The 26,182-nt window shown below is 31.3% G+C and overlaps 1 protein-coding gene across 1 annotated transcript in view; it reads right to left on the bottom strand.

Annotated features, from left to right (window-relative positions):
- Positions 1–26,182, bottom strand: part of ZnT86D (zinc transporter 86D) — a 39,339-nt gene extending 13,157 nt beyond the window's left edge. Inside the window, exons 1-7 of the mRNA XM_067281457.1 lie at positions 26,019–26,182; positions 19,162–19,263; positions 18,948–19,061; positions 12,955–13,042; positions 5,435–5,573; positions 4,653–4,742; positions 2,327–2,392 (exon numbers count right to left, since the gene is read on the bottom strand). Of these exons, the coding sequence (XP_067137558.1) occupies positions 2,327–2,392; positions 4,653–4,742; positions 5,435–5,573; positions 12,955–13,042; positions 18,948–19,061; positions 19,162–19,263; positions 26,019–26,101 (682 nt within the window). The 5' untranslated portion in view covers positions 26,102–26,182. The remainder of the gene's footprint in view (positions 1–2,326; positions 2,393–4,652; positions 4,743–5,434; positions 5,574–12,954; positions 13,043–18,947; positions 19,062–19,161; positions 19,264–26,018) is intronic.

A 26,182-nucleotide genomic window follows, 5' to 3' on the forward strand; every position in this document is an offset into this window, starting at 1 on the left:
ATAATTCTAAAATATGAGCTTTTAAAGGCAAAAGAAGGGTCCCAATTGTAAAATTTAACCATAAAATGAATTATTTGTTGAAAGAGCATTCAAAATAGCCACGAAAAAATTAGAATGCCAGCTACCATTCAAAAAAAATTTGTAAAGACACTTACATCACCGCATGCACTAACTCGGGCTTTCACAATTTCTAAATTTTCATTCATAAAACCACATAAGGAACCCGGAAACAAAACTATCTGAGCCATGGAGGACGCCATGTTGCTTTCCACCGTAAACTACTGCTACAAGTGGCCATTTTTGCCATTCGACAGCGCGCACTTCCACCGGAATTTAGGAACACGTTCCGCAGGAATTTTTAAACGGATATCGCTCGCGCAGAGTTACGCGGAGGAATAAAAGAACGCACCCCGTGTTCATTTTTTTAATGATACAGTACGGTTATTTTATGCTGCGGAACCAATTAGATGTTTTAACATTATTTCTATGGAAAAATGCGTTTTGTATAACGGACGTTTCACTTAATGGATGTGCACCTGGAACAGATTAAGTACATTATATGAGGCACCACTGTATTTATAATAAAGAGTTTATTAATCATTAAATTGGTATAAATAAACATTGTATGAAGTTACACACAAATTTCAAGTGTATGTATAATTTCTTTACAGACCTTAAATCAGACATCTACATTAAGTAACAAGACCTGTTCAACCAACAAATATAACCTTTATTTAGTCTATTGACTATAGCATTCAAGAAGTATATAGAAGCAAAGACATCTAACAAGTAAGAGGAAGGCTGTAATATCAACAATCGGGATGAAAAAGAAACTATCACGAAGCACGAAGGCAGTACAGGTGTAATGAATCTGGCAGCCATGTTTAAGATGCCGAAGTCAACAGTGTGCGAACAGTAAATGGAATTTTCATGTTCAAATGGAACTTTCATTTTATTATACAGTATTTATATATATATATTAATTATTGTTTTGTGTTTTAATTTATTATTGGAGCCTTTAGTTGTCTTATTTTTACCTTAAATTACCTATATTTGCTGTTTTAAGTTTGTCAAAATGAGTCTTATTTAGTGTCTGGGAATGGATTAATTTGCTTTCTATTATTCCTAATGGGAAAAATTGATTTAGATTTCAAACAGTTTTCTGGAATGAATAAATTTGGAGGCACCACTGTACAAGCTTTAATCCTGGAATAATTTTTTATAAGTACAAAAATATAGTTTCAGAGAAAAAAAAAATCAATGCTTTTGTAAATTGTACTAACCTAGTAATAAAAAAATGTATAAAATAATATGTTGTGAATAATAATTTATTTTTAATATCACAAAGATCAGATTTATGATTAGAAATGAACACAATGAAAGATATAGTGTGCAGAAATGAATACAATATAAAATAACTAAAGTTCTTTTTACTGTCTTCTCTGACTTCTAGTGTTAGTCTGAGTAAGCAATCATCATCATCTATACACAACTATAAACAAAATAAGTTATAAATGTGAGTCCGTGGAGTTTAGCGAGAATTTTGTAAATGAAAGGAAACTTCCCCTTTTTTCGTTGTTTGAAATTATTGTAAACATCCTCCTTCAACTATCAACAGTTAGGTGGGAAAGTTGACACTTAGATGTCAAGAACTGCAAGTCATCGTCAACGGATTGCTTTCCCACACTAACACTACAAAAGCTCACGCTACCAGAAGCTTAGGGCGCGTCAGCACACAGAAGTTATTATTGAACTTGTGCCAGTCAACCTCCATGCTTTGGACTTGAATCCCATCGGAGAAGACACCCAATGGCAGATCTTCCATACCGTCAGCGACCGCCATACTTCAACCATCCCCTCCAATCTCACACATAGAGGTATTTGTTCGAACTTTGTGAACTCTCTCTCCCCCTAGTAGCATTTAATCGCATTTAATCGAGTAGCGTTTAGTCAGATAGACTTGTAACCAAATTTTGTATGTTAACTTTAGTTAATCAATAAATGTTCTGTTTGTTAACCTGCCAACCTGTTGATCCTTTTCCCATGAAGACACCTGTCTGTGTGCTTGCCCACTCACTTTTTGCCCTCCTATGCCATCCTACCAACAAGGAGAACAGGTTTTACCAGCCTGAGAAGATTAAGTGGTTAGGAAGGATTGACCCCTGGCCCCCTGCTTATCTCACATAAACACAGGAAACAAAATTGTTAAATGTCTTAAACTCAATATTTTTATCAGAATATTTCCAAACAAAAGGTTATACTAACTCTAAACAGAAATTATAAAAGAATTTCTTTTAAAATACTGACAAACAAAAGCCATACTTACCATGCATAATTTGACTTTGAGAAGACTCTTGTTTATGATCCTCATCATCACAATTACTGTTACCTCCTGAAATGAATATATTTCTATTATTTATTAAAAAATTTGAATATTTAATATTTGTGCAATACATCAAATTCCTAAAACACTTTTTTAATCCATATCTTTTCTATTTATATATAAGAATTTTCTCTATTGTATAAAATTGATTTATAGAAAAAATTTACTAAAGCTGCAATTTGGCTAATAAAATTACTAAATTACTTTAAATTGCCTGAATAATATGCAAATTAGTACTCCATAAAAAATGCATTAAACCACAATAATCGTAATGCTTTTGCTTATTTGTATTTATGTTTCAAAAAGAATTAAACATTAAATTATTTAATAATAATAGTAATAACTGGAAAAAAGAAAAAAACTATGAGAAAACTATTTGCTGTGAAAAGATTTGATAAAAATTGAAAAATTTAAAACATTTTGTTTTAAATGTTGTCAACATGTGGAGCTAGGCATTATATTATCTAACAAACGATCTATGCTTGTTGGAAATATGAGAAAACATGTTTAAAACTATAACAAATAAATGAGCAAATTTTTACATATTAGACCAGTGTTTTTCAACTTTTTTCATTGAGTGGCACCCGATTGAAAAATAAAAAATCGCGGCACCCTCGACCGGCGGCGGATCTAGAATCTGAAAAAAGGGAGGCTAATGGGGGGGGCAGATGAATTTTTTGCAAAAACGAATATTATGCGCAATGCTGGGATCCGAGGAGGGAGTCCCCTCCCCGGGAAGAAAAATTTTAAAAATTGACAGTTTTAAGTAGCATTTTAATGCAAAAATAGTGTTTCTACGTGTTCAAAATCAAAATTTAAGTCCTTTAAATTTTGTCGAAATACTGACAATGAGTTATCTTGAACTACACTTAAGTAAATTTCCAAGAAAATGCCTAAAGGTCTTAAACTTTGTAACACCTCAATCGTAGTGCCGCGGCACCCCGGTTGAAAAACACTGTATTAGACCTTTGACAGGGTTCAAGGTCAAATGTATATCTACATTTTTAGACATGAATGTGTTCAGGGCCAGATCATCGCATAGACAAATGAGACAAATGTCTAGGGCCCGATTTTTTGAAGGGCCCGATCAAATTGTCTATTTTGAAAAGATTTGTAAATAAGATAGTTTACTTTTCTGTTGGACAACTGTATATAATAAAGAAATAAACAAAAATATATTGCTTTTTATATGGTTATTGTGAATTCTAAAATCTAAAGAAAATGTGTTCTTATTGTGGGAGAGAGAGGGGGCCCAGTAAGAAGAAAATGTCTAGGGCCTCAAAGTGGGTTAATCTAGCCCTGAATGTGTTTAATCTGACCCTGTTTACATCTGCTAAAAAATTTATATTTTTACTTTCTACTTGTATTTTCAATCATACCTAAAAAGCATTTTCTAAATTTTGATGTTCTGATTCTAAAACTTTCACCATCAAATACAAAAATACATAATACAGGATAATGCATAATTCATAATACAAGAAATTCAAGGGATGAAGTATTCGAGACTTCGAATTACCTGAGATTTCTGCACAATATGACAAATGCCGTATAGCTGATGTAATTTATTAAGCAAACAGAACACAGTATACAGAATGCTATTTTCATTAATTAATAATTAATGACAATAATATAAATAAGCTGAAAGTAAACAGAACGTGCCCTATGAGAACCCCACAGGTTACCAGATAGGTTTTATAAAAAGTAAAGCAGAATTTCTCAAAATGTAGCTTAAATTTAAAGTGGTCCAAAAAGTAGTAAGTTACCCAAATGTAGTAGCCTAGAGCCCTATAAATACCTCAATCTGCTACTAGTAGCCCAATTTTGCAAACCTGAAATTCAGCCATATTTTTTCTTTACGAGATAATAGAAAGAAAGGGTAGTCCATGGGTAAGGTGACACCTGAAAATGTGTTACTGTAAAAGCAAAGCCATATTGACCAGATTAGAGTTGTTCTTGGTCTATTGTTCTCTTATAGCGTGGAGGCACTTCAATCTAAACAAATGAATTAACATATGCATATCACAGTTCGGATAGAATTTTGACTTTGAATTTCAAAGTAGCCATATTTCAAACTAACTCAATTCCTTAACATGTAAATCGCTATATCTTCAGCTGGGAGAAAAGTAGTTACGAACTAACGAGATTTTGAACTATCTGAGTTCAAATTAATGGGGATTTCCTGTATTACATTTTTTTAAAGATTATAAACTTATGAAACATTAACATTAAAATCATTACATTTTTTAAATTAAAAAAAGAATAAACTTACCATAATCATGTGAATGCCCATGCCCATGCCCATGAGATTGCGAATGTGAATGACTGGAATGACCGTGCGAGTCATGCGAATGTCCATGACCTAAATAAGCATATAATTTGCAATTGAAAATTTACAGGATATCTATGAAATATATATTGTACAATTTTTCATATCCTTAAATTTGTCTTAAAAGAAACTAAGTCAACCAAAAGCAACCAATGAAAAGCATTTCTTCTCTATGAGCCAACCTTATATTCTAGGATCTTGGCCTCAAACAGCTATCGGAATCTCCCCACCTCAAAACGAACTTGTCAACGTTACTGCCCCGGGGCTACATCATTCACCGTCCACCAGATGATTGCCATCGACGACTCCATGATGCTTGAATCATTGCTCATTATCTCTAGTCACCAACTTTGGAACAAATTGTTTTTGTATAGTGTAAGTTATCTTCTGTTATAATAAATGGTTTCTATGTTAGACACTTGTCATCTCCGTCTCCAGATCCACCACCCATATGAGGACAGATCCTAGACCATTACTGATGCAGGATTAACCAATTTCCCCCTGAAGGTTGGCAAACCTACACTGGTGTCAGAGAAGTGGGATTTTGAGTCCCTGATCTCCACCAGGGTTGGCAATTTCACATATATATAAAATAATAATAATTTTACTTATGATAAGCCAAGCATAATAATTTGATTAACTTTAATTATAGATATAGAAAATACATGTTTATGATTAAATATAACATAATTATGTTAAATAAAACACTACACTAATCTACTAACCCCCATGAGAGTGACCATGTCCATGGCCATGTGCATGACCGTGTTGAAAAGCAAATATTCCTACAAGATTCACCAACAAACCCAATACAGAAACAATAAATAATCTTTCATGCTTGACTTCAGGAGGTTCAATGGCTCTCTATAATAGATATAAAATAGTTATAGATAAAATTATTTTAAGCTGAAATTAAATAAACTAAATATAAACTTGTTTTTAAAAGTCCACTCATTAATAAAATAAAAACTACTATTTTAAAATATGTAGGCTGTTTTTTTTTTTCAAGCTCCAATGGTCCATAAAAAAAAGACAAGTGTAAATAACAAAATGAATTTAATACCAAAAGTTAGGTACAAACATGGTGATTATGTTGAATCACCACGAAGATTGCGGCATTTATCATATCTGTGGATGAGTTTTTTCCATCCCCTTGTCATAGAATGTTGCTGCCAATAGCTTGAGATGGGTCCTAATGTTGTTTTGTAGATCGTTATTAGTCTCAAACCTCTGAGTATAGACACATCTCACTTAATGACAAAGTTCCATTCTTACAACTAGGTCATTAAGCAAACTGGTTAATAAACGAAGAGTTTAATTGTTTTCATTTATTATGGATAAAGGAAAGATCTAAAGGAAACTTCAACTTGTTTTAATTTGCACAAATCTCTCAGATATAACATAACATAAAAGTACAATCAGCAAAAATTATAAAAATGAGGTACCAAAGAAATTAAAGTTCATTCATAAGAAAAAAGTAGGCATTTAAAACTTGAAATCGGGCACTGTTTAGCTTCTTTGTGTATGTATGCAGGGCTTTTTGGGCATTTTTTTCCGAAAAAGTCCTGTTTCATTCACATTGAAGATTTGTTCCTGTGGTCTTTCTTGATAATTTCATCAAACTGGTTAATAAATTTTTCCACTGCTTCTACATCTGCGCTTGCTGCCTTACCACTGATACTCTGATTATGCAAGTTGAATCTCCAACAAAACTGTTGCCATGGCTCGCTGTAAATGTTTCTGTCAATTTTTCATCTTTGCATTCCTTCAAAATGTCAAAGATACCATATACTTTGGCTTGGATTATTAAAAGGCTCGTCGGCATTCTTTTTGTATCTGGTCTTGAAACCAGATCACCAGTAATTTCTCCATTTTGTAAATGAGGCCTTTGCTGACTAATTTTTATGACTTTAAATCCTGTCAATGCTTTCACTGCTGCTTTCACACTATCTCTATCCTTCAAAACTGTTGAAACAGTCAAATGTCCTAGCTCCAAGTCATGTGTTATTGCTTTAAGTTTTTTTACCAGTTTCATAGTCATTTATAATATTCATTTTCCTCTCAAGGTTGATAGCCTTTGATACTTGGTGCTTCCTCCAGGTAAAGTCATGCTCTTCCTTTTTGCTGGCATCTTGTATTATGGGGTGTGCAATAAAATAAATGAAATATGTAGTCTTGGAGATTGCAAATGCTTCATGTAGTAAATACAGACTGACCAACTGTGGGAATGTGACTAAGACTACAAAAGGGATTCCCTGCATTGGAGAGCTGGTTGTAAGTCTAAATAATCATTAAATGAATAGGTTATTAAGTGAGGTGTGCCTGTAAATTAATTTTCCTTTAAATATAGTAATTCCATTACAATATTTATTTAAAAGTAGTTTGGATAAAGTGACGTCGGGGGGTCCGAAATAGTTGAAACCCCTCTCGATTGTCACCAATATGTGAAACGGGGAGGTAAGAGGATGTCGTATCTCCCGTTTCCAGTTCACTTGTCAAGGATGGCTGTTTAGTTTCTGATCGTTACGCGTTACGCGAGTGGATAGGAGGGAAGACGGATGGGGTCGACGATAAGGCGAAGCAATATTTGAGACAAAGAGGAGACCATTTAACAATAACAACAAGATTTATTAAGATATAACAATGGACACAACTACAAAATCTCTAACTAAAGTCCCTAATGCGCGTAGGGGTCGAGAGAGAGCTTACATTTGCGGTTCATACCTCAATTTAGTTCCTTAGAGAGTTAACACTTGATTTCCTCAATGGGGAGATTAGTATCCCATTTGCACAGTTTTATATATGTTCGCGACTGAGCGTGGAGACGTCGGAGAAGGTCCGAGTCGGTGACGACGAGCGACGGCGTTTTTCCGGCAGATGATAAATGACTCCCCCGAGGGGGTGGAAGGAGTGGCTTTTATACTTTTTGCCTGGGAAAATAGATCATGTGATCGTAAGCGGATGACAATTTGTGTCAGAGGTGTTCCCGGGACTAAAAACATGCGACGAGTTCTAACGGTAACTATAAACTAATGTTGCAAGACTATCCAGGTTACAAGCTAAAGACAAAGGATTGTTGATGGTTATTTGGCCGGGACGCATAGTTTCTCGTCCGGGACCGTTTTTAGACAGGATGTTTATATGAAGGGAAAATTCCTAAGACGAATTATTACCAAAAAGTGATTCTGAGGGAATCCAGATCTCACAGATAATGAAGTTAAACAAGAAATTTATAAAATAATATATTTATGGCATAGCCGTTGGCAACACTGCCCTGTATTCTCGTTGTGAGGAGTGGTGTTCTGATAAAAACTAAAACTGAAAATCAGTCGTCACATATGATAAGCCTCCAAAAAAAAAAAAAACAAATGTTATAGTCCTAAAAGGATAACTGTAACAAAATAATTAATATTTGTAAACAGAAGAGCTAGAAGTATGCAATTTAATATTAAAAGTAGTTATTTGTAAATAATATCAATAAGTTGTCATTATTACAGGTACTCCTCACTTTACGACCGAGTTCCGTTCCGACGACTACGTCGTTAAGCAAATTGGTCGATAAGCAAGGAGCTTGCGCCGGGAATATAGGATCGTTGTAAAATTATACTAAATTATGCAACAAACTTCAAATTTATTCATAAAAAGACTATTATAGTACGCTTAGTGTGCATGTCACCATTCGCCACTGACGGACACTCTAGCTGAGAAAGGGAATTCCCCGAATTGCAGGTTGAAACTCAATTGGTCGTTAAGCAGATAGGTTGTAAAGTGAGGAGTACCTGTATTTAAAAATAACAGATGAAAAGAATAACTGTTACTAGTGTTATACAATGGCTTCAAAACCATCAACAGTAAATAAATTGATGATTTTGTGCTACTATCAGTGACAATTCAATGGTTATATCAGGTCATAATCTAGATTTTTTCCTTAAGTTTCGACTTTTCCTGTCCTATGGTTACCAAGAGAGACTTTTTCATATCATGCCCATCATGTTTTCAGCCAGGTTCAGCAATGGGAGCAACTGGATATTGAAGAGAACAAGGCCTGATATAGAAATTACAGACTGCCATTAAAAATACTATTTTTGACCTGGGGTCATTGTCTCACATCTTTGATAGTGGTCACAAGCTGATTGCTGATTTGCTAACATTTGTTTACATCTTGAAAGACTGTTTCTTCCCAAACATGATTCTGGATGACTTTTTCTCTCAAAAAGTCTCTCGCATTCCAGAGACAAGTGAATAGTTGTCTTTTGACTAGTTTTTCATCTGTAGCCTCAATTTCAGTATATCCAATATGGATAGGTGGTTGCTACTTGGTCTATTATATAATAAATCCAAGTAGCATAATTATATTAGGAATGTTATCTATCTTGAAAAAGAGTTTTTTCAGAGAGAAATAACAATTTTTGATTTGGATGATAATGAATTTTGCTTAAGGTTTTGTCTCACAGCATCACCCAAGACATTTTATGGATTCTAATGTCAAAACATTAGAATCCATAAGAAAAACTATAAAACAAAACAAAAGCGTGTCTTTGTCATTGTCAAAATGAAGTTCTTTATTAGAACATTATACTTTCTTTACCACATGCTCTATTTTTGTATTTATTTTGCTTTATTGAAAATGTTACAATTTCATTAGTTAAAATTCTGTACTGTATTGTGTGCACAGATAACCTGAGCATATATAATCAGTCTAGCAGAAATGTAATGTCAACAGCGATGTCAAAGATGAGATAATTATGAGTGAATTGCCTTTGTCTCCAGAAGATGAGTTTCATCTCTGTGTTGATGTCATTTGTCTTTGAAAGAAGAGACAAGAGACAATAACCAGAATACAACCCCTGGAATGAATCAGTTTCCCCAAGATAGTTGGGTAGACACATTGTTTTTTTTTAATGATTTGCTGTTCTGACTGTTCTCGTTAATATTTATACAGTAATGTACACGTGACCTACTTTGTACCAGCTTTTATTTTTGATCTATTAATTTTATTTTTACAATATTTTATTAATTTGGTCTAATAGGGAATGAAGATTCTTTAAGTTCACAAAAATCCTAGTTAGCTGGGTGTTTTCTCTAATGATGTGGAAAACAAGAATATGGATATACAATACAATGATTTATCAGTTCTATACAGAAGTTTTATTGAGCTGAGATTATACTGCTGAATTTAACATTACAGGAAATGAGCTCAAAAAATTTCATGAGTATACAGCAATGTAGTCTTTAGTAATTTACTAATCACAGTAATATAATGCGAGAGATTTCTTGCAAAATTTCAATGGTATGTGGGATCAAAAATGGTATCATAGGAAAGTATGGTGAAACCTGGTTAACTTGAATCAGTCAGGGGAAAAAAAATTTGGATTTCAAGTTAAAGAGTTTTGAGTTATGAAGGTTCAGCTAAAAATCAAGATTTTGTGCATCGGTTTATTGGTGAGCCATAATAAACTATTTACATGATATTTCTGTGGGTCATATTAGGTAGAATTGTCGTGTCAATGTAAGTCTCTTGGTGTTGTCCAGAAACTCAAAAATGCTTTTTCAAATGGTTGATCTGTTCATTACTGAGTGTTTAGTACAGATTTTTTTTAATTGTGATATTTCGCCCCCACACTCCATCTGTTTATTTTTTATCACAAACATACCACTCTTTATGATTGTTATATTTTTAAAATTTTGTTGTAAAGGTTAAAGTTTTTACATAGAATCGGACTATAATAATTTTTTAAAATTAATTTATCAAAAATCTACTTATTTATTACATCAGCTAGTTGAAGGAGTCCATAAAAAAAATAAGGAGGCTTGAATTGCTGTTACTGTATCTAGGTGACACACACACTGTCTGGAAGCCATCATATCCCCACCCGCCATCACATAACATGATGTTTATTTTTAGTCATATGTGGTTCCTGTGCTTTATAGAAAGTTTCTGATTAGTTTATTTGATAGATGAACATTAATCATTTTATTTAACAGAAAATTAAAATTTCGGAGCCTTTATGAAAGTACTATATCAAAACCCCATTTGAGTTAAACAATTAGACAAATTCGAGTTAACTAGTTTGATTTAACATGTAAATGCTGGACGATGGGGGCAAAGAAACTGACTTCAAGTTTTCTGGTTTGAGTTAACCAGGTTCCATGGTATGTAAAAATTATGGAATTAGTGAAACAAAGATACCACATTATAAGATCTTATTTAAAGTATTTATTCACAAAATATTTGTTGCCAAGTTACACAAAACATTATATTTTGTAAGAAATATGTGTATAAAAGGAAAAGTAACTGTAAGCATTGAATATATTTTGTTATTCATTAAAACGATAGAAAAACAATGTAAATCAGGAAAGATTTAAAGAGAATATTAAATATAATCTTAGAATTAAACAGCATTATTTTTCTAAATAAGTAAGCAATTTAAAAAATTTTTATTTGTAAATTAAATTAAATTTTAAAAAATTTTTCTAAATTATTTGATAATCATATATTATATGGTTATTTCATGATAGTACAAACTATATTTGATAAACTAGCACAGTAATCTAGAATATGAAGTAAAACATTATGTGATTATATTTTACCAAATATAGAATTAAACAATTGCAAATTTCATTTATTTATACAGTATTTGGAAGAATTTCAATGGCAATCTTTTAGAACTAGATTCTAATCAGAGGCATTTTTACTCAATTAGAAGCTAAACCAATTCATACTGAAAAAGAGGAAAATATTTTCTTGTAAGAACTCTCTCCCATAGAACTAGATCATGATACTGCAACTTAGCCAAAAATATAGTTAATACCTAAGACTATTTTTCAGTGCTGAAACTAATCAACTTCCGAGAAATGTCGTTTTCTATGTACTGTATCAAGAATTATTCACGTTTACATATGAATTCAACATTCTTTTATTTTGTAAAACAGAACTAAAGTAATGCAATTAATTATTTCAACGACAGAATTCTATCAAATAATTCATTAAAAGGAAGTTCTACTGTATATGTAAATATGCTTTAAAAACGATATTCTATAGAATTAAATATTTTAATACAATATTTTCTAAAATTTCAAATCATTAAATGTGATAAAGTATATAATAATTACTAAAGCTAACCATTGCCATATGCTATTGGGCTAATTAACAGATATAATATTAAAGAATTACCAAACAATTTGATACAAGAGGGAGGTATTAGGTGCCATCTCTTAATAAATTCTAAATTATTTAATTAAAAATTATAATTATTAATCTACTGGAAGAAAAGAATAAATTATTAAATTTATTAAGAGACGGTGCCTAATGCCTCTCTAGTATCAATTCTTTAATATTATAGCCATTAATTAGCCCGTTAGCATATGGCAATGGTTGGCTTTAGTATTACAATGTATCGGGTTTAGTAGAGTTGTTCATTTATATATAATAATTTTTCAAAACTATTATAAACAATCCAAAAATGTTTTATTTGTATAAATCAATAATAGATGAGAGCAAAAGTTAACATTTTTAAGCTCATGCTACTCTTCAAAAAGCAAACACTAAGAACACAATTCCATTTACTTGGTTTATGAAAATATCTTGATTTCTGAAGAATTTTTGAAGTAAAGCTGTTTGGAATACAGTACAGAACATTCTTGCCAATCAAGCCCTTAATAAATCTGGGGCCGTATTCTAGTCACTGTCTCCGATCTCTCGTCTCTCACAAACCAGTCACCGATTGGCTAAATCCGAATGATTAGCCAATCAGCAACCAGCCCAGCTTGTGAGAGACAAGAGACCAGAAACGGTGACCAGAATACAGCCCCTGGTCTATCAATTATCCAGCATACCACCAATGTGATCATTCATGTGTTTCTGTTTCCATAAAAATGTTAGTCATGTTACATCCTGTTTTCCTATTTACATGGGTTTCACTTGTGTGTACAGTATTGCATAAGACAGCACATTGTATTACTTGCCCACCTGCCTCCAAAACAATTTAGTATTGAAAGTTAACAGATCACATCATTCATTGCCTTTAGGCCAATACGCATTCAGTAATCCAGCACTCTGTCCAAAGAATGGCTGGATTAGCAAGAGTCTAGTGTATTTAAATTAAAGAATTCATTATATCTTCTATTTACAGTAACTTTATGTATTTTTCTAATAATATATATTAAATTTAATAAAATTCCATTTTTAATTAACAAAAATGAATAAAATAAATTCCGAAGTATATAAATTTATTATTAAACTCACCTCTACAGCTTCAGAAAAAATAAAAAATGCAATGAAGATTAGAAAAAGTCCATTTACAAATCCGGCTAAAATTTCTGCTCGAACATAACTAAAATGAAATATTAACTATTATTCACTAATCTTGCCGTAAATTAAATTTCTTTGAAAATTTAAATTTTTAAAATGTCTTATTTTAAAATTTGTAGTTATATTAGAGTAAAAAAAAGACAAAAAAAAACGAGTTAATTATTTCACAAACATCACAAGAAAATCTTAAAATTTTTGTACAATTCCTATTACACTACAAGCTGCTTAAGAGCCCACTCGCATTACAGACTAGAGTTTCTCATTTCCCGGTTTTTTGCTTATCCCGGGATCCGGGAAAAAAGTGAACTGTTTCCCAGGATATAATTAATTATTTTTAAGATATAAAGAATATGTTAAAATCAAATAATATAATTATTTTTCATTTTTTAAAGTAATTTAAGCATTCTGCAACCTCCAAATTCATAATATTAATAACGCTGTGTAAAATATACATTAAAAATTACCTTTGAATTACATATAAATTTTCACAAATAGAAAAAAGATTTATTAAAGTTTGCTGGAAACTGCTTACAAAAAAATGCCTTTGAATTGAGTTAAAAATGTAAAGAAAAAAAAATGAACTTAGATCAAACTTTTAACTTAGAAGGTAATTTTCGTTTTTTAAATAAAAGATAATACAAAATGTTATTGTAAATTTTTATAATAAGATTTTATAAAGCAAAGGTGGTCAATACTTTGATCGCTCGACTTGGCCCTTATGTTAGCAATGAAAAGTCCTGCTACCGGGAATGCCCTTTCCGATTCAATCGATGTGGGTGGAATAATCTTTAATGCATTTAAGAGAAAACGGATGTTATATGTTTTTTCGCCTGTAGTCTGGATGATTTCTAGTTCATTTTCAAGATGCGTTACAGTACTTCTTTTGCCGTCTAGTATTCTTGATTTGTCTACTTTGGCTGCTTTAATAGTGGCATTGAGCTTACAGCCTGATAATTCGGCAGTTTGTTTAGCTTTAATAATCAGGTTTATAAAGAAAAACTTCATGCTTGCACACTTCGTACTCGTTTGTATCCTTGCCCAATTTACACAACCTGGCATAATGCAGTTATTGAAGCTACTGGGCATGGTTAAAAACAACATAAGCACAATTATTCCAGATATTACAGGTTCTGACAAGTAAAGAATTTTCAGTCCTTTCACAAATAGGCAACATGTTAATTATTGACAATCTGTAACATGCCATGACGAACAAGAATTTAAAAACTAATAAGCAGGCTTAAAATTAATAAATACAAATGTATATTGAGAGTTTATGAATTAATTATACTTTCTATTTGCAAAATTTCCTCAACTTTAACACAATATAACAAAAAAGTGAATTTTAAGAAATTTATTGGATTTCCCGGGATGAGAAGAATTTCCCAGGTTAAAAAAACAGCTGGGATCCCGAGTTTCCATTGGAATGCATCCCCACACACTATTACAACTAAACTGTTCAGTTGGTGGGTGCGCAGACTGGCCAATAGCCAGTCATCCGATTGCTTTAGTCGATAAGCTGTTCTTGGATTGAATGCTTGTGTTTCAACAGAAATGTTGTCGAGAAGAGCTGCTATTATTACTTTTATTATAAAACAAAGGAGAAAAAGTGCACTCACATATGTCTTCATGTAATTTATACTGGCATTACTGAGTTATATAACTAATTTTTTATCTGCTCTTTTTATACAAAGTTGGTCGTTTCTCTTCGATTAAAGTTTCAATTGATTCGCCTGTTATCAGCAACAACCCGCACGCACAGCTCAATACACCGAAGTTCGAAACAAACTGAGGGCATTGCACTGACTAAATAGTCTGCAAGTGTGTGCGCTAGAATAGTCTGCCATACTGTTTAAGCAGTTGGCCAATAGTTGGCAAACTATTGAGTTTGGAGGGAATTGTAAACTTTATTATCGACCAATTTCAATTGTTTGAGTGTGCACACTTGCATAGGTCTTCATGTAATTTAAAGACTGATCAAACTATCGACCAATCAAAAAGTGTGTAATGTGCATGGGTTCTAATCTGGGATTGTCCAATAATAATTTGGCATGCTATTCTACAAAATGGAATTTGTTTGAGAAACAGAGCATATAACCCCTGATAGAAACATTCTACATGTCCAGAAATTGAATTAGTATATGCACATGAATGATCAGGAATATTGATTTCACACGATGCGTTCATTAACAATTTTGCAGGTTTTTCAATCAATTTTAACACAATACAGTTATGCAATGTATCATCTTCAGAGTGATTAAAGTGTTTGATGTAAACAAGTTGGAAGCAAACAGCAGTATGTACTGGTACAAAATGTACAACAATGTGTTAAAATTCGGGTCACATGTAACTAGTTTATTGAATTTTGCAAAAATACAGAAATGGTCAGTAATGCAGTACCACTCTAATCCTGTATGAGCCAGATTAATGAATTTCTACTGTGTAGTGTTTTTAAAAAATTTGTCATACAAATTTTTATAATCATTTTAACAATTGGAAAACACCATATACTTTTGGTACTTATCTGTTAAAAACCTACAGGTGTTGTTTCTGTGGCACATTCTGTTATTGTACCATGCTACGTTTTGTTTCATAAGCAATGCAACAGCTTGTGACAATGCCTAATTGAATTATGATTTCAAATGAGGAATTAAAGGATGCAAAAATTAAAATCTAAGTAAGAAATAAAAATATTTTTAATATTTTCAAAACAAATTATTATTTTTTTTTGTATTTAATCTCAGAATTACTTTTAAAAAATTGAAAATACTCTGACTGTTCTCTGTCAGTATGAAAATTAGTCCATCAATTTCAGGTTACATTACAAAAACACATTTCTCTTCAGTGTACTGATGAGGAGAATGGTGTTTTTATTGACTTTTCAATTTGTTTGTGCATGAATAAAATGAAGTTCATATTCTGAAGGACTAGAATATACCATGTTATATTTCCAATGTTTTCAAAAAATTTTAATACATTGTAATTATTTTAAGTGTGTTAAAACCCAAGATGGATTTGAAACAAAGCAATTTGTACAGGTGATTTTTGTTTATGCACTGATGCAGGGATTAAAGGTTAAACTTATCATTTCTTTTAATTTGTACTAATTAATCTGTTTGAATTTTTAGAGTTGAGGAATTGTTGTCATCAAAACTTTGTCTGCAATTTTTAAATGTGAATCACTATTCTAAGCTTAGGAAAGTAAGTATAACATTCCTTTAAAATGCCATTCAATTAGTAATGAGTAAATGTTTTAATGTAAGAAAATCGAAAGTATGTAATTGTAATATTTTAGGTTAATCATTTTGGTTATATTCAAATAGATTTTGTATTTTGAAATATTTTCAACTCTGATGCAAACAATGGAGTGTGTCATGGTGCACCACTGAGTGCACCAATAGTGGCATACAGATCGTTAACAGATAAGTATGCAAAATAATACTGAAAAAATTGTATCACTATATGTACATATATTATTTTAAATTTCTCAGTCAAAGATAATTGAGTAGTAATAATAATCTGCTAAATTAATTTTTAAAAGTCAAATTATTAATAATCTCTCTGTATTCTGGATATAGAAATATATTTAAAATAATATAAAAAATTCATGTGAATTATATAATTCAAATGATAAATATGTAGAAATTTGTAAATTCTTTTTCTGTTGGTCTCCACAAGCATTCTAAGATTTCATATCATCTCTGCATAATTAATGTAATTTATTAATCTAAAGCTTATTGTCATTTTACAGAATGTTTCAGACTGCATTTTTATCTTTATTTTATCTAATAATAAAAATCAAAAATTAGTTTTTATTTACATATTTAAACAAAGTTTTAAAAACAAATTTTATAATCAATAGTCTCATTAAATAAACTAAGCTGATAACTGAATTAAGTTATTATATTACTACAGAAATTAATTACTTCCTACTTAATGACAATTTATTCATTTCCTACTGTTTTTTAATATCATTGAAACTAAATTGTATTTAATTATTAATTCAAATTACACTTATAAATGTTTACACAAACTTGATATTAAAATGACTAATAATTATAGCATAAATTTTTAGTAAAGCACATTATATTAATTGGTTTTATTTATTTTTTGGAAATAAAAGAATATTTATTTTTCAATAAATGTTTCAAATTGTGTTTTAAAATGCAAATTTACTTTAAAAAACAAAATATAAGAAAAACTGCAAAAGAAAACAGGAAATAAAACATTAGGTGTTCACTAATATTTTATTTATTAAATAAATAGCTGTTAAAACAACAGGGGATTGTGATACAAGTTTGAAGAGGGGAGGTGATGTAAGAGAGAGGATAGTAAGTTTACAGTTTGTAGAATGACTGTTTTTTATTAGCTTTAAAAGAAATACATTTTAATTTGAATAATTATGTAATGACTTTTTTACATTTATACAATTATTTAAATCAAAACATATTCCTATTTAAATTTTCAAATATTGGGACCAGTGTTATTAGAAATAGCACAGATATTAGATGATTTAAACACAATTAAATTTTAAGTTATACAGTATAGTGATAAATTTCTTCTATAAAATATTCCTTAAAAATTAAATATAATTGTTAAATAACAGTTTTCTCAGTATTTTCAGTAAAACTTGTAATCTATTTGTATATAGATTCAAAATATTCCTAGTAAAAGCAGTTTGATTTCTTGAAAAAAACAAAAAATTTTGCTCAAATCACTCGCATACAAAAATGTTTGATAAAAATTTAATGACATTTACCAAGTATCTCCCATATTCATTTATGTTTGTTCTGTAAATGCCATTAAATTCTTATTATAGATATTATATATATATATAATATCTAAGGTCCACTGTATATATATATACAGTGGACCTTCGTTATAGTGCTGCTCACTATACTGCACACTCGGTTATAGCGCAAGCGATGTTTGCGATGCGATAAGCTCAAACACGTTTATACGGGTCCGTGCGGCATCAGTGAGTAGCGCATTTTATTGTTACTGTGTAATGAGTAATTGTGCATGTATTGAGTTCCTGAATGTATTTTGAATAGTGTTTAATTATTGTATGCATGATGAGTAAAAGAAAAGCTTGACATTATTGCTAAAGTAAAGAGGTGAACCGCATTACACCGCGCTGCTCGGTATAACGTGGTTCACCTTATAACGCGGGTGTTGTTTCCCGCCCGACATGCACGTTATATTGAGGGTCCATTGTGTATGTATATATATATATATTCCATGCACCATTCGATGTCATATATGCACCATTATATATATAATCATTTGCTGTATTTTCACAATCTTCAATAAAGTGATGTCAATTCATATATGTGGTTTGAACTGAAAATGTTTAAAGATATTTAAAAACAATTTATATTATTTCTATCACTTAACATTTTTCTCTTATATGAAATGACATTTGTTATGATTTACCATTAATTTCTACCAATTGACAGTTAACATTTGCAAATACTTTTAAATGATACGTTTAAAGTAGGAAATGATTCTGAAAATATTAATGTGCTTTAAATAAACCCTTAACAATTTCAGAATCACTCATCTTCTCTGGAATCTATATAAAAGAATGCATAAACTTTGCAAAGCTAAGAACTATATTACAAACCTTAAACATGCTAAGAGCTTTGTACTGACATCTAAATATAAGCCTGTTTTATTTGTTGATAAATAAATCATTTTAAATTACTATCAAGTTTATTTCCAAATACTAGTTATTTTCATTGGAAAATCAATATCTTTCATTTATAATAGTCTCCAGAGGGCATAAAAATGATCAAAATCATTTTTATATAATTCTGTAATGATAGTTTTTTCAAAGTGTAAGATGTGCTGTAGAGAGAGCTTTTACTTCATGTAATCATTCAAAACAGTTTATAAATAATTTTGTAAAAATTAATATTTGTTCTTACCCATATGAAAATTTATCATTTGCTCTCCATTTTGTAATAACCGAAGCCGCTAGTCCCGCTAGGAGTGCCGTACAATCAAAAAACATGTGAAATGAATCTGATATTAGTCCAAGACTGAAAATATTAAAATTTTAGCATTAATATTATCTAAGAAGCAATATGTTCACAAAAAAGTAATCCATATTAATTCAAATACTGTAATCTGTCTTATTACCTGTTTGTCCATACTCCATACAATAATTCAATAAATGCAAAAGATAAATTCAATAATAAAAAGAGAAACAGGTTCCTGGAAGTAGCATCTGAAAATATTAACCTAAAAGAAAAACCAATAATTTTAATTAATATATAAAATTATGGATCTCATAATGATATATTTTTCACAATAAAATTTATAAAATTCTAGTAAAAATCTAATGTATTCTGTTGTGTTTGTAATAAAGCTGTTAGAGTTAATTGAAGTATAACAAAATCATTAATATTTATCATCAGATAATATTTAATATAAATAAAGATACAATTTTTTAATTTGTTTCAAAATAAACAATATGTTTATTGCTTTTATAAAGTTAAGAAATATGGCTACACCAGCCAAGACTTACAGAAAAGCCATGATAGCCCTAAGGCTAGAGAGAAACTTCATTTTCTGTTGAACAAAGTATTCTCGATGTCCATTTTTAGAATAAAGCTACTGTAGGGATGCGACGAACTGTTGCCTAAAGTATGTTTTGTATGTCTCGGTAAGGCGATTCGAAATACTAGACATTGGATGTACTCTAAACTTGCATACCTCATAAAGTTAGGAAATGATTTTATTTTTAACAGCTAAACTAAATGGAAATTAAATCAACAATAATTACAACTCGGGCAAGACAATACTGACTATATATCTGAAATTTATAACCTCAGTCAACTTTCCCTACAATATTTTCAATAGTTTGTGTTATATTTCCCACTGTCATTTTTAATCTGTTAAAATTATGGTTAGGTGATGTCAAGGTTTTGTAATTTTTTAAGTACTGGGAAGCACACCATACATTAGATGTGGCTAAAGTTGGACATTAATATTTAGTCTTATTTTAATATTAATGTCCAACTTTAGCCACATTTAGAGCCCAAAAATGTTTGTAATTTAGAATAAACTTTACTGGAATAAGAAAGTAAGGTGTTATTGTGTGCATATTACTGCTTTACCTTAAAAATACAATTTAATAGTTATCTTCCATGAAATAGTTGACTCCATTGCTTCAGACAAAATTAAATAATCTACAGTTACATAGAGGAGTCATGTACGCTTTCTAAAGGTATCCCTAAGCATACAAAAGCAAGAATCAATCATGTAACTAAGGGAGATTGCCAGAACTAACAAAATTACCACTTCATTACGAATCTGTTACCGGTGTGCTTCGTGAAAATACAGTTTATCACAAACACTTTTGAACTTTTGAACAGTTCTTCTTCGGGTGAAATCTGATGGAATGCTTCAAAATGGAATGTGAATGTTTAAATAAATAGAACTCCTGTAAGCTAAAATCCGTTGCAATGGGCATGCGCATTCGTGCGTGGATGGCAATTAAGGGTCGATTTCTATGAGGGATTGCCAGGCTACCAATAGATTTAGCTCCTCCTTCCACTTCACATAGGTGGTGCTGTGGCTAGCTCTATAAATGGCTATGGCTTCTAGCCATTTAAGATACTCCTAATGGGGAGTACTGTTCAAAAGTTTGAAAGCATTTGTGATAAACTGTATTTTCATGAAGCACACTAGTAACATGTTCATAACAAAGTGATGATTTCTCCTCGGTGTTTGGATAATGGTGAGCTTTATATTTAACAAAATTACATTAGCTTACAAGAGAAACCCAATGATCTACAGGTTACTCTGCAACAACAAAGATATCATTAATATAAACAATCTTCCAGGGGTATACTCTGTACTGATAACAGAATAAGAAAGTGGTTACAGTATACAGGGTCTACTACAAGACCTTCAGGAGCATGTAACATCAATAAAAAAGCAACAAATCACCACTGCTTTATCTCTCTAGCCTTGAAGACAGACATCCATACACATGTAGATCAAGTAAAACTTACATACAATTCAAACAACAAAGCACACTTATGGCATTTGGAAAAAAATTAAATTTACAAGGCAGTAAGGGAAGAATCGACCATCAACTATAAAGACAGCAACACTCAGGCCCAGATGGGGATGGTCTTATTTGAGGTTCAAAAAATTACACAAGATCAGAATCATACACATCACTAGCACAAACTGACCAATCAATTACTTACAAATGCTGAATATTTAAGATTCAACACGTGGTACCCTATTTTAAAAAATGAAAACTAGTGTTATTCTATGTTTGAAAGACTTTAGAACCTAACGACGGGGACTTAGGATCACCGAAAACATTCAGTCTATATTATAAATATTGAACTTTTCTTATGTAATACACAAACACTCCAGCAGTAAAGTTTATATAGATATAATTTATATAAAGAATTTTATACATTATGCTATCTTTGAAATAATCACATAAGCCAAAATTGATGAGAAAAAATGATTAATTCAGGAAATCAAAACAAATTTTATACAGAAATGTTTTTGTTCTTTTAAAAGATCATTATCAGTTGAGAAAATTACCAAGTGCATTAAAACAAATACATTAGAAAGAGGAAAGATATAACTAAGTTTAAATGTTATTTTTGTTAAACAAAAATTTTTTATTAATTGGGAATCATTAATGTATAATACATTAGAGCGTCGTTTATCCGAAAGCCGGTCAACCGAAACGTCGGTTAACCGAAAGCTTTCCAGTCGGACTGTGTCATGCCAAATCAAACGTTTTTGATACTAGATTAACTTCTAAAGTGTAATTTTTTTTGTTTTTATATTTTTCAATATATTTATTTTGTTTGTACCAAATTTTTTAACAATACAATAGCCACGATTATTATTATAAAAATTTTCGTTAGGCTTAAAATTGGCGAAAATTCGACACGCGACAAAGAAAAATTTCAACATGGGATAGGTTAATATATAATTTTTCGTACATAATCGGTTATCCGAAAAATAAGTTATCCGAACAACCCCAGTCCCCAATTGATTCGGATAAACGACGCTCTACTGTATTAGAAAAACTCAATAACATAAACAAGAAATTCTGTATAACATGTATACTGACTTCATAATTATTATATTTCTTAGATGAAACAAGTTAAAACCTATAATTTTGAAAAGCAATTTAAGAACAGTTTATATTAAGAAATGTGTAGAAATTTTTCTTGAAGTATTTGGATTTTGCCTTTATTAATTTCATTGCATTCACAAAGGTTATTAATAAATAAGAATTACATAAAATTAGTTGTGTTTTGCAAATTGGTAAAATAATTGTCAGTTAAATTGATATTTTTTTTTTATGACGTTTCATTTTCCTCAAAACGATTTCTTTAATATTTATTTATTAATTACTTTTATTGTTTTCATTCTGAAGATATCCGAGCAAAGGAACGTAATATGATATAGAAAAAATTGTTCATGTTACCCGAAGACATTTTCTTTAATTTAATTATGGCACAGTTTGCATAATCAGGTTAATAATCTTTGGTTAATATTAGAAAAATATTTGTCTTCAATATAAAAACAAAAGTAAATAGTTGTTTTGTGTGGTAATGTTTTAACAAGGTTAATATTTTATTTTTAAAATCAAAAGAAATATTTTGTTCAAAAAATTATAATGAAACAAGATTAGTAACAATGGCAAAACAATGGCATTCAAAGGTGATTCATGTCACAGAGGTTAAAAACAAAGCAAAGAATGTGCAACTCTTGAGAGTAAATATAATAGGCGATGAAAAACTGTGATTGTTATTAATTGGAAACTCTTTAAAGCCTCAATAAAGGCTTTGCGCAATGCCAAGACATTATCTATACAATATTATGATACAGAAAACTTATTGTACAAAAGATGAATCACACAAGTTTGGAGTAAACTTGCTAGATGCATTACAAATGATTAACAAAACTTAAAATGATGTTCCAAAGTGTTATTGCAAATTGCTTTACAGAGCAAGATTTCAGTCGACTATTTGTTTGATGCTTTAAATAAATCAAGCTTGCTATCAGAATCAACTATATCGAAGAAAATGGGCCAACTTATAGCAATAAGTGAAGTGCCATTCAAACATTTTGTCATTGTTTACAATGACAAAATGTTTGAATGGCATGTTGATGACAAATGTTTGATGTTATCTACAGATAAGTATCTGTAGATAACATCATTTCTAAAATAGAGAAATAAGCAAACAAAGTAATTTAAACAAGAACAGTAAGATCTCATTTAGTGCTTAGGATGTGTTCCTAGACAACAAAGCACTAAATGAAACAGCATTAAACGAGGTCATTTTAACACACAGTAAACAGGGAAAGAGGAACACGTGTCCAAAAATAATGAAGTTGTCTAGTGTCATTTGTTGCTTTTTTTTCTTTTATTGAGCAATTGTCGGTAGCAGGAGACTGCATCAAAATGCCTTGTCTTGCTTTTACACTCCTTTCAAAATTTGAATCATTCACTACAATTTGATCAATGATTTCAGTTATCATTACCAAACTTTTGCTAAGGAAATCTGTAGCAAGTTCTTTGGGTTCTTCGTTTTCAGAATCACTACTGCTAATTTGCCAGTTCTTGAGAGTTGTCATTGGTAAGGTTCTCACCAGAAACCTGCAGTAACTCCTGAATATCCTGTAACATCTACATCTCCTAGTCCTACTGTATCAATTAGGTTGACAATTTGGTCAACGATAGGCTCTTCTCGTCGAAAATCCTTAGATACCTTCAGCCATACCTTCTTCTACACTCCATTCATGCATTCATCAGTTAATTCTTGCCATGCAAAGTCAATATTGCCTACGGCATCTATACTGTTATATTTTTCCAAAATTGCACCATAGATTTAGGGAAAGTACAGCACTATGACAATTTGCCACCTTTTGCCAATTGGTTCGTGTTTGGGAATAATTGTATGATATAAGAATCAACAAAATGCCGCAATAATTTAAATCAGTGTAAATTTTGAGCTTTTTTTAGGCTTCGAGCAGACCACATTATATAAAATCAGCGTTAATCGAGGAAGCACTAAACGAGGTCTTACCGTAATTTAAGTAGCATATGATTATTATCTTATTAAACATTTCAAGAGTATATGCCAATTAAATGGTACAAATTTACAAAAACTATATAATTCTATAAAAGTGTTTGAAAAATTACATAAAAAACATATTTATTCCTAATTAAATCATACTTCTAATCTTTTAAAAAACTTTAAATTTTAATTTAAAAAAAAAGGACAAATTTGTAATTACATTACATCATTATAACACAAACTGTACATATGAAATTCGATTTTATTCTTATATAGAATATAAATATACATAACATGCACAAATTAATGTGCATATTATATTGTGACAAATGAGGGGAAAAAATGAGTGGATACTATAGATTACCACCTATGGAATTTTGGGTCTTTGAGTATATATCTGAACTCAGGAGACCGAGACGAGTTCAACGATACTCTACTTTTGGACCAAAGACAAAAAATAATAAAGTTATCATACTTTTTTCCAGCGATCGCGCGATGATAGGGAGTCGCGTCACTCTCTCCGCTAAGTCGGCTTCGCTATCGCAATCGAGAGTCACGTCGCTTGCCATTAAAATTGCCTTTAGTAGACGTTTCCCCCTTTTTTTACTTTGTTCAAGAACTACCGTGAATCAATAACTAATGACGTTTAGCACATGGCGGCCTGCCGGCGGCTTCCCTCCGGGAAGTCAGTCGGGAGCACAAACAGTGGGAATGGCCACCATGTTCGCTGCCATAAGTAACATTAACCAAAATGGCAATCGCGCGATGATTGGAAGTCGCGTCGCTCTCGTATCGCGTGTTTAACCCTACTGGAGATGACCGTAGTCCAACATCATGGTTTGCAGACTTTACCGCAAGATGGCAGTACTAGCAACTATGGTGCCATCTTCATGAGAACATTAAAAAAGCATGGTAACTTAAAAAGCATGATAATTTTTTTATTTTTCGTCTCCGGTCCAAAAGTAGGGTACCGTTGAACTCGTCTTGGTCCCGAGTTCAAATATATAATCAAAGTCCTGAAATTCCATAGGTGGTAATCTATAGTACACCCAAAAATGATTATAAAAATTATTAATTAAAAATGCTTTCAAGGATGACAGATTTATCTAAAGTTACTGATTAATAATGATAAATATTAACTTTATAAGGATAGACAGGATACTTCATAAGGATCATTAGAATATGGATACTGTACAAACACCATCCTCATTAGCTTCGTTACGCTTTTGCCAAGAGACGATGGCTAAAACGTAACGTAGCCGACGAGCACGAAACAAGATTTGTTTCTAAATTCTTTAAACCCGTATCGGGAAGGAAAAGAAATCTTGTGCGCTTTTGAATATTTGTTAACATATTACCTAGAATCGCAATAAGATCACGTCTTTAAAATACAGGTTAATGTTACCCTAGATATCGAAGATGGCGGCTCGTCTCCGAATCCAGCAATCAGAAGACAGGGAACAGTGGGGACGCATGTTCTAACCTAACCTAACCTATTCTAATAATTTGGTTGCTAATAATTATGGTAATTTATTAGAATAGGTTAGGTTAGGTTAGAACATGCGTCCCCACTGTTCCATCTTCTGACTGCTGGAATCGGAGACGAGCCGCCATCTTCGATACCTAGGGTAACATTAACCAAAATAAAAATCTTGCTGTTTCCAGTGTAATTATTCCCTATTTAAAAATAAGTGTAACTCAGTTATTTTGCTATCACTACATAGAATTTCTTCAAAATTATTTAAAATAACTCATAGTTTCAAATTATAAGTTGGCATATGTGTCCATTGTCATAACATAAACATGTTTATATGTTTTACGTGGAGTACAAAACAGACGATTGATCACACGAATGATCATATGCTGGAAAACATGGAACAGACCGAATAGATGGAATAGACACACATCTTGTGTATTCTACAATACCTCAGCCATCCCTGAAGTTTTTCTTTAATGCGGTGTCTTTTGTGGAAACGATATTCTTTGTCATCTGCATGTAAAGGCAACATCTATCCACCAAAACTGATCCGTATTGAATATAAATAAATGAATCTGTCTAACTCAAAGTACACCTGGCAAAATTTAATTCG

The sequence above is a fragment of the Centruroides vittatus genome, unplaced genomic scaffold, assembly GCF_030686945.1.
Source record: "Centruroides vittatus isolate TY-2023 unplaced genomic scaffold, ASM3068694v2 contig_920, whole genome shotgun sequence".
Lineage (NCBI taxonomy): Eukaryota > Metazoa > Arthropoda > Arachnida > Scorpiones > Buthidae > Centruroides > Centruroides vittatus.